Genomic DNA, 10,296 nt, shown 5'->3' with positions numbered 1-10,296 from the left:
CCCTACAATTCAACTACCACATTCAAGAATACAAGCTCCATTTCTAATTACTTTTATAGCATCTTAAGTGCTTCACTGAAATTGTTAGGCACCTGTTTTAAGCACGTGCCTTTGTACTCGGCTCAAGTAGGCTGTAGGGTTTCACAAAACCAAACAACTTTACCACATTGTTATCAGCCCACTTAAAATGTTTCATTTTGTCCTTGCTTGCCTTTTAACACCATTCCACCACTGAACCCTAACCAGCTTTGGTATAAAAGGAAGATGAGAGTCAGACTCAAGAAAAATGCTACAGCTTCAGCACAGAGTAAATAATCCACATCTGCAACACACCTCTTGCAATTTAAGCTCAGGACACCACAGTCCTCAACAGCAACTCCAATTCTGCCTCTCTAAATTAGAGATCTACTTTCAGAGAACTGAAAGAAAACCTCTGGAACTTCAAAGCTGAGCAGTTCTTTCAGCGCCAAGGTGCCCCACAGTTCCCCAAGGTTAGCAGAATTCTCCAACATTAGAGAAAATACAGGCTGCCAGGTGAGACTGGGAGATGTACATTCACAGAAGAATATATAACAGGAGTGAGAAAAGCATACAAAAGCCCTTTCTGATAAACAATCAGAATAACCTGAAAATGCACAAAAAAAAAGTTTTATATCAGCTTTTAAAGGAATTAACACTTCTTTTATGAGAATATTTGCCTTGGATAGGGTGAACATCAACCGATCAATACAGCACCAATGCATTACTCTATCAATAGTGTATTAACAAGACCAGCAGCACTTCATATTTAATACCCACTGTATCAAATTAGTACTGTCATTGCCTGATGTTACAGAAGTTCATTCCCTTAAATTGCCATGGAAGTAATTTCTACAGTTATAAATGAGAAGCTGCAAATTGATTTGCATGTAGTAACAGTACCACTAAACCTGTGTTACCATGTCCAATTTTTCCCATCTGCTACCAGAGTGGAAGTTTAGGATCTATTTTTCCCAGAAGGGGACTTACCCAGCTGGACATCTATAACAGTTGGCTGGTTCTCCATGGGGAACAATGGCTTTGGAGGTTTGTCTGTGAGTAAAGCTAGAAAAGAAAATGAGAAACTGTAATTGAAAAATTGAGACCAATGACTGCAAAAGAAAAGCTCTGTCATGTAAGCAATCAAACGTTTGTACACTTGATGGCATGTAAACTATTAAATAATATGGCTGTTACACTGCCAATGAGTTACCACTTTCCTAGGGGCTGTGGTGGCCCCACTCACTACACAGAAATGAGTTACTTAAAGAATTACATTTTTAACACAGCAAAACAAACTCCATCTCTCACTTTTAATCTACATATAACTACATCAAGCATTTTAGACTCTCACCTTGCAAAGTTAACAATTAATTTGAAATGCCAATCAAATCTATTTCAGTGTGACCAGTCCCAACACATCTTCTGCTTGCCAAAACCAGTATTTAGATGCTCAGAGAAAACTTGCGCATACAACTCCAGGAGCTTCACACCCAGCCTACACTTCCACCCACCCATGTGGAGCACCTGCACCCTCTTTCCAAAGCCTAAGAGAGGACCCTGCCTCCTGTGACACAGAAGGGTCCCCCTGAGAGCAGGAAACAATACCCCAGCCTGGTCCTGCCAGGTGACTGCTCCAGGCAGCAGGACAGCCACAGACATACTACCACTGAAAACCACAGCTACAGGCTTTGTGATCTGGTTTGAGAGGTTAGTGCCAGACAGTGCAAATAGGTTTTGTGATTGAGGCTAGCTTGATATAAATGACTGAGTACTCCTGGAGATGAGGAGAACTGGGTTTAATCAAATACAGCATCTTGCACCACATGAAATTAAGCATTTCAAAATTACTTCAAAACTTTTCCAGTTGAAATTCATCACCTGAAATGGTTTGATCTTTTTGCAAAATGAATTTGCATTTTTCAACAGAAGACTAAGGCAAAATTGCTCTGACATCCTCAGAAACCTCAGCATTTCCTGATTTGACAGGAGACAAGCCTATCCAGAGGTTCATTAGCTCAAGCTGATGTTGCTCGTGGCTGGGGCACCAGGTCTTCCTGAACCAAGCGCAGGGAACTTCTCTGCAAGCTCCTAGCCTGCTCCCAAGCCAGCCTGGTATGCAGGGAAGACACCTCTCCCCCAGCCTGCTTCACCATGAGTCAATGCTCCAACACAGACAGCACAGATAGAGGTGCAGCACTCCCACCTCTGCTTCACATTAGTTTCACTAATGTAGCTTTGATAACCAGCTATCAAATGACAGCTGTGTAAAAATCAGACATAACCAAATCATTCTGCTACCAAAAAATCCCACAAAAATCATAAGCCTACAAAACATTTTTACATCTACAGAAAAGGACAAACTGTATTAAAGAGAAGATTGTAATACAGAGAAAATGTATTGAGATATACCTCTTTGATTTTGCTTTACAGTCAATACTATTTTTTAAACTCCTTAAGAAGTGATTGTCAGCACAATCCACTTCCCCAGTTCCATGTAAATGAAAATGGGGTTCCTTCCACATTTTACTTATCACGGAATAGGCATTTTGGTAACAAGCCAGATGCTAACATCTCAGATCAACATCATGTGTGTTTATAAGAACTCCTTGTAACAGTTTACCCACAAGGACAACACAGGAACCTCTGCAGTGATTTCAACAGCATGTTAATAAGACAAGAACCACAAACAGGGCTCAGAATGAAAGATAAATGGGAAATTCTGTTAATGAGAATTCAGCACTTCATAAATGCTCACACAGTGCAAAGTCACAAGACTGACCCAGAAGTAATATCAAGACTACCTGTACAATCGCATTATTTGGGGATTAGCCTCCGAGTAGAAAATTTTTGGCAGAAACAAATAATGAATTTGCTTTACTAATGCACTTAAGTCATCTGAATGTCATTAGAGAATAAGACAAAAGTACTGCCAAACCTCCATCTGTAAGCACAGTCTAACTACTTGCTTTTTAAAGAATTTCAATCCTAACCAAAGCTGAAAACTTCTAAGTACAAGATTTTGAGCATCAAACCCCAAGGGACTTTGGCACACATTCCACTGACGATTTTTTTTAAGCAATGTATGCTTTAAAATAATCAATTTAAAAATCTTGTAGCAAAAAACTTTTGGGACACTTAGTCTTGAAATCCCATTGCATCCAAAGGGAGATAGATACCTATTTCTCCAACTTCTCCACAAAACCCACCCTAATTCAAACAGTTTCTCACTCGAAGGTCACTCCTGCCTCCAGCAAAGATCACTCCCAGCACTGCAGGAAGAAAGTATATTCTCCAGGAATTCCCAATACACTGATAGCCAGAACATTTGGTAAGGCAAAACATAAAAGCAGGAATACATTTTCTGTTCAACAAGTATAAGAGCTTTGCTTCTCTTACACTCTAATTCCTCACATGAAAAGTCCTGTCAATAAATAGTAAGCTAGCAAGAAGAAAGAGCCACTAGACTAGAATTACATTAGCTGAACTGTAACCTGCTGCCAGTGAGAAGATGAACCTCTTCATATGTATTGCTTGTCATTTTCTCTCAGCTCATCACAGAAAATTAGAGGTAGTGTCATCTGGCCACAACATCTGCTGAGGGGGAATCTCATCACTAGAGTCACAACCTGACAATATTGCTTTTCTGCAATTTTGGTGTCTTTATTAGGATTAGTTTCTTTATTGGTTTTTATACTGTCTAGGCACGCTTCCTCATAACGCCTGCTGAAAGAGAGAGCAAAAGGAAGTTCTACAAACATACTAAAAATTTAACAATGTTCTTAACTGCCTCTGTGCAACTGAGGTCGGTAACTGCTTAAAAGAATGAGCCACAAAATTTAGAAAATGCATTTTGGCCCAGGAAGTACACTATTTAGACTTCTGAGAAGGCAACACATTGACCTGTATCTAAATGCAGGAGTACCCCAGGTGCTCAGCACAGAGAAAAGAGAATGGCTTCTGCTAGAGACATGCAGCTATTTGCTGCAGCTTCCACACAGGCCTGCCGCAAAACGTGCTGGAGGGAGTGGAAAGGTCCCAGGGGCCACAAAGGGGTTTGGGGATTTAATACTACTACCAACAAAATCAGGCCCTTACTCCTGTTTAGGTCAGAACAAGCCACACTCTCGCTGACCCTTTGCAGGACTCCTTCAAGAGACATTATGATGTGTTTAAAGGGGAAGCCCAAGCCCCCCGCCAAACCTTGCAACACAGCTGAATGTGCTCCCTTGTACTTTGTGAAGAGCCTCAACAGAGGTTCAATTCCTGGTATATTACCAACTCTTTTTTAAGGCTTTTGTTGTATTATAACTTTTCATCTGTGGTACTAAGTTTTACTTCATGTGCATTGTAGGACATGGACAAAACTTGCTGGGGTAGCTCCATCCATGCGCCAGTGTGCTCAGGCTTTCCTTGCTTAATGTGCTTTTCATATCTCATTCCCACCCATACCCCTTGCAACCCAATCTGATCAGGTCTCTCCCATTTCCCTTAGCTTTACTTGCAGTCTTTGGTTGTTTTCTAAATATGCTTCTGTATGCCACATTTTAAATGGTTATAATTTGCCATACTGTTCTTGGAGAGCAATCATTATAATGAACTGGCAGCCTGTCAGAGCTCTACACAGGAACTGAAATAGCCCAAAGGGATTTTAAGTCTAGAAGGCAATCAACTGCTGACTCTTCAATGTCATACATGTTTACAGAAAACAAAAGCCACTTCTTTTAGAGGTCAGACATCAGATCACTTATTCTATGAAATTCACATTTCATCCTTCTTAAACAGTAAGGCAGTACAAGATATTCTCAGCTATGATCTCTTTGATGATCTCTGGACTTAATAGAAGTCCACAAACAACCTTTATTCAACCACACATTCCTCTAAGAGGAGTGTCCTTAACTGTCAAAACAAAAATCAGTTTTACAGGTGTGTCGTGCTCATTTTCAGCCTTGCTAGAAGCAGAACAAAAAGTTAATGCTGTTACTGTATCAACATGTCTTTAATTAAGCTAATAGTATTATACATTCTCTTCTAACTCTTACTTTACCTCCCAACAAAACCACTTTAAATTAAACCAGCTAAATGCACTGCAGACACTCTTCCTATTATTAAAGATACAGCAGCATGTCTGCAAAGAAATATGACTAGATCTCATTAACTGTCATAGAAAGAGCTGAGACAGAGCTGCCCAACTCCCCTCCCCAGCCCCTCAGACCATGCCATGCCCCTGGGCTGCTCGGAGCAACAATATTTACTTGGAGAAGCCATTAGAACAAGAACTATATTAGTTCCTAAAAGCAACAATTCTTCCTGCCACATCGACAGACCTACCTTTGCAGGATATAAGGTCTGTCAATGCAGTACACTAAGGGGTTTCTATGCCTTCACTTGCCATTCCAAGATTTCATCCCATGAACAGGTTTGGCTGCATTTTTTTATGCCACCTTTCCCTTTCCCGTCCTTCAGCTACATCTCTGACCCTCTGCCAACTAAACTGAAGGTCAACCATTTTTTGTAGTTAAGATATGGGAAGAAGATACCATGCCAACCGGGGAAGAACAGTCTAGAATAGGAACACTGATGTTACAAATGGCAGAACCTAATCCCCTCCTGTGCATGACCTATGGTTCATCAACCCAAGACAAGATTATTCAAAAGCACCAACACTTGAATGAGGCCATCAAACACCACACACCTGCATACAATCTGCATCAGACAAGCCACTGTCCCCTGAAGGTTACAAAATAGACAAAGTAAAAGCTTCAGATGCATCTCAAGCTTCTGAGCTTTGTCCCAGGGTTACCACTGGCCATACTACCTGGGGTATCGCTTAAAGTCACAGATGCTGGATAATGAACTGGAAAGATACTTCTTTATCCAGAGGCACCTGGCAATGCACATGCCTCCTGTAAGAGCCTGGTGGACATGACAACAACACTTGTCATGATTTTTTTCCAAAAGAGATTTAAAGCACTGTGTTGTACAAATCAATAGACTAATCAGATCCTCTGCAAGTGTTTACCCAGGTGCATTTTCTTTCCTGTACATGATACAGTCTCCCTTTTGCATAAGCACAAGGAATATGTTGTTCCAGAAGTACCTCAGAAAAGCAGAGAAGAGACCTACAAAAGATTTGGTCCCTTCCACTAGTTACACAGTGATCTTCAGGAGACAAGAGAGAGCATGACTTGCTGCACACGGCAATGTCTAGCTACCCACAGGACCAAGAGGAAGAAAACAGCCCTGAAGGAGCAGCTCCTGTTTCTAAGTGCCAATGCAGCATAAGAGCTTTAGATGCTCGTTTTTTCACTCCACATCCTGTTTCAAAAATGTCCCATTCCACATTCAAACACATATCTGACACACTAATGAACTCTTTTGAAAAAGCACAAAGCAGTTGAAAACAAATAGCCTTAGGATATCATAACTTAGGGAAAGCAATGATAACCAGCTAGAAAAAACACCAGGCGCCTCAGTAAGCACCAGTTCCTTCACAGTTTGACACAGCTCTGTTGCTCTCTGTTTCCTACCTTGCCTCTGCAGCAGACTCACAGCAACAGTACTCTCCCCCCTCCAGTGAGACTTCTCTTACAGCAGCCACAGTTAAAGACAGACAGCCCAAACTGTTGCTACAATGAACACAAGTCTCTTACCACAACTTCTGAATTTAATGCAGATGCCCCTCCCCTGTGCCATGCAAAGACATGCTCAAGCCAATAGGTATCATCTGTGCTCCAAGCACCTGAATTGCTGCCACTGTTAAGCCAGTCGAGACCAGGGTCATGCACTGAAATCCAGCTGCTTATGATTAGATGGAACTCTTTCTTGTGACTCAGGACAGCTGAAGTGTTTTCCAGAACAGGTAACTCTCCTAAGGGAGGTGGAAAGCAGTTACTTGCATGTGGCTAAGAACTGGTCGAATGCTGGGGAAGCGCTTTCTTCTTTCTTGTGACAAAGCACATTTGCTCTTTTATAATTTTGCTATTGATGTACCTCCTGGACATTTGTTCATGTAATTTGCAGTGATGAAAGGAAAAAGCATCCAAATATGAAGCAGAATGCAGGGAATCTAACAAAATTGTTTCAAATCTTCTATGAGACAATTAATGCCAATCTACTTCCTACAGTCAAGGGATCTGGCATTTTTCCCCCCATTAATTAACACAGAGCCTCTAGTATCATTCAATCAAGAATCTGGCTAACCTTTTGACAGGAGAACTGATCTGTTTGAATAGGATCCTCTGAGGCAAACAGCAGCATGCCAAATCCTTCATCTGAAACTAGCTCATTCCCAAAGTTAAGCTTGTGTTCACTCCTAGTTCAAATACACATGCTTCCAGGCATGACTTAGCTCTTGGCATCTCAAAATCTTGGCAGTGACATTGCAACTTTCACACCATAGATGAAGATGGAACTAACTGCGTGCAAAACGCTAAATCAGTCCTTTAACCAGAGGGTACATGTTGCTAAGAGAAGCTCAGCATTATACCTTTAAAAACCATGTACCTAACTCCCTTTGGCTCATCTGAAATCCCAGCTTGTGCCAACAGACTTGTCAATGGCAGACAGTAGAATGCTTCAGGGCTGACCTGCTACTGCTTTATCTTTTATGTTGATGCTTACACCTAAGCAAATGTGCGAGCCAACTGTGCAGATGTAAATGTGTGACAGCTATAGTCTTGGCTGCCAGAGACTGAACTGTGCACTTGCAGAGTTAAAAGCTTGTCTGAAGAGCAAGGGTTCCCCCCTTGATGTGTAATAAGTATACTTTGTGGACCGAGCCTCTAACACACGTTCACCCACAAGTCCGGCTCCAGATCAGAACAATAGCTTTTCATTTTCTTGGCACAGCAGTAAATTACTACACCAGGTGAAAAGCAGTGGAAAGACGCATAAAGCAACTAATTCATAAAAATAAAAACTTTGTGAGACTGTGTTTATAAAGGTACACTGTTCCCTGATGAGCTGTATTGTAGGGGGTTTTACCAGTCAGACAAAATATTCTTCAGCATTTGGCTATTAGGCTGCCTTTTCTTCACCACAGAAGCAAGCTGACAGAATAAGTGCACCTCCATGCATCATTTGCTTCAACAGAAATAAAGCCATTGCAACCAAGCGTTGTCGAAGGATAAGTGCCTCCATCTTTGAAAATAAACACTGAACACTTACTCTCAATAAACTGAAACTCAAAACTTGTATGGAAGCCAGGAGTCACTAACCACTGACAAAGAGTTTTTCTCAATTTATTACTATTTGAGCAGGAAATGCATCTTTTGGGGCAAGGGGGTGAAATGATACAGCAACTGAATGCCTCCTCTTCTGCCACTATCACCATCAATATAACTTTTTGAAAACTACCTAGGATGGAGAGTGCCTTAATGCACTGTTTGGTCTGCCTCTGTGGGACAATTTTCTGCATGGAGTGCAGCATTTTTATATTAGCAGTAAATAATTGGAATTCATCACATGAATTCTTTTTATGACATAGAAAGAACAACACAATCACAGTTTTAAGGAAGATGCTGTGTCCATGCTGAAATGCAGTTCACAAGGGACAAGAATGTTGAGGCACTCAAATGCTCTTGGATCATTACTGGTTTTGATTCTAACCCATTAAGTCCTCAATGACTTGGAACAGCCTTGTGTTTGACAAGTCATACTACTGGCACCAAGAAGAAGCTGGCCATGACTGTAGTCCCCTTGACTTTCAGACCAGTCAAAATCCTGAACACAAGCTGTGTCTGTGCTGCAGGCATGACCTTGCCTATGGTAACTGTTTAGAACTAGTAACAGCAGCTGGCACTGCCAGGCACGAAATCATTGCTGAACAACAAGTCTTGCTTGATGGTCTCAGCTAAGATGTCCTCAACTGCTCCAGCTACTGCACGCAGGATGCTATCAGAGTGTATGGAGATAGCCAAATTGGTTTGGAGAAAAGAGCAGGAACACCAGATACTAGATGAACTCTGCTGAATTCATCGAAATGTTAAGAAAATTAGAACTGAAATAGATTTTGGGTTTGGGATCTTCTAGTTTTCAGATTTGTGCAGGACCTTCTTCCCCCTTCTTACAAGGCAATCAAGTCATGTAGGGCTGTAGAAAAAGGAATGGTGAGATTCTGGTGGAACTTCTTCAGCAGAAAATGACTTAAGGACTATTCTGGTGAAGTGGAATAGAAACAATAGCACAGATTGCACATTACTGAAGCACAGATGGAAAAATCCCACAAGGTGCCCATCACAAAGTAATTACAACAGGGCTAAACACATAACACTACTGCAGTATACATGTTAAACACCAGTGGCAGCTGACTGTTATGCGTCTCCTGATGTGAAACACTTCATGACACCAATGGTATGGATTACTATCAGTATTGTCACTAGAGTCATTGCAAGGTGGGTGCTGGATAGCAGAAGAATTCAGTGTTAGCAGGGCTCTTGCTGTACTGATGCTACCAAGTTTCCTTACTCATAGGATTGCCAACACACCTTTCTTTTCAATGCATTTCTAAATTTCACAGATTGGATTACATTATGCATGATCATTTTATTCCTTTCCTAAATGTGGATCATACAGCTTTCTTTTATGAAGCAGGCATGAGTTTCATCTGAAGTAGAGGGGGGAAAAAAAAAGAAAAAAAGAAGTGTAATAAATTGTTACTAAATATAAATTGCATTTCCCTGCAATATAATTCAGGAAAATCTCAAATGGAGTGTGCTTTATTTAATGAACTGAGTGTATTTAACACAAAGGACACATCATTTCATCTGCACTCAAACTGTTTCTCTTGGACTCTGAGCAGAAATAAGATGCTTGAAATTACCCTCTATTTCAAGATCTGCAAAGATCATTTTATGACATTTTATGTTTTGGCTTTTTCAATTCTCTCTTCTTTCTCTCTTATAAAAAAGTAAAGAAGTGGTGACAGATGAAGCCAGATCCCATCATCCATCATGAAGGGACAGCTGGAGACTTTGCATGCAAATGAAAGCTATCATTCTTGTCAACCTGAAGCCAGAGTACCAAAAGCCTAAAGTCCACAACCATAGTCATAGTCCATGATCAATTTGCCCGCTTGTGCACAGTGAACTACTGCACCACAGCACAATCCCAGCAACATGAATTATCATGGAGTTGATTTTATGCAATGTTTTAATAAAACGCAAAGCAATCCATTATTCTCTGAAACTACAATGCTTGTAATTAAATATAGATCATAGAATCATAGAATGGTTCAGGGTGGAAAGGACCTTAAGATCAGCTAGTTCCAACCCCCCT

At 40.9% G+C, this 10,296-nt stretch overlaps 1 protein-coding gene across 1 annotated transcript in view; it reads right to left on the bottom strand.

The window, feature by feature from the left end:
* Window positions 1-1,083, bottom strand: part of IL1RAPL2 (interleukin 1 receptor accessory protein-like 2) — a gene marked incomplete at its 5' end in the record, with an annotated part of 101,427 nt that extends 100,344 nt beyond the window's left edge. The window contains one exon of the mRNA XM_010018349.1: window positions 1,009-1,083. Within this exon, the coding sequence (XP_010016651.1) occupies window positions 1,009-1,083 (75 nt within the window). The remainder of the gene's footprint in view (window positions 1-1,008) is intronic.
* Window positions 1,084-10,296: the final 9,213 nt, after the last annotated feature.

This window comes from Nestor notabilis, unplaced genomic scaffold, assembly GCF_000696875.1.
Source record: "Nestor notabilis isolate BGI_N333 unplaced genomic scaffold, ASM69687v1 scaffold530, whole genome shotgun sequence".
Lineage (NCBI taxonomy): Eukaryota > Metazoa > Chordata > Aves > Psittaciformes > Psittacidae > Nestor > Nestor notabilis.
This window is presented reverse-complemented; position numbering and strand designations above follow the sequence as displayed.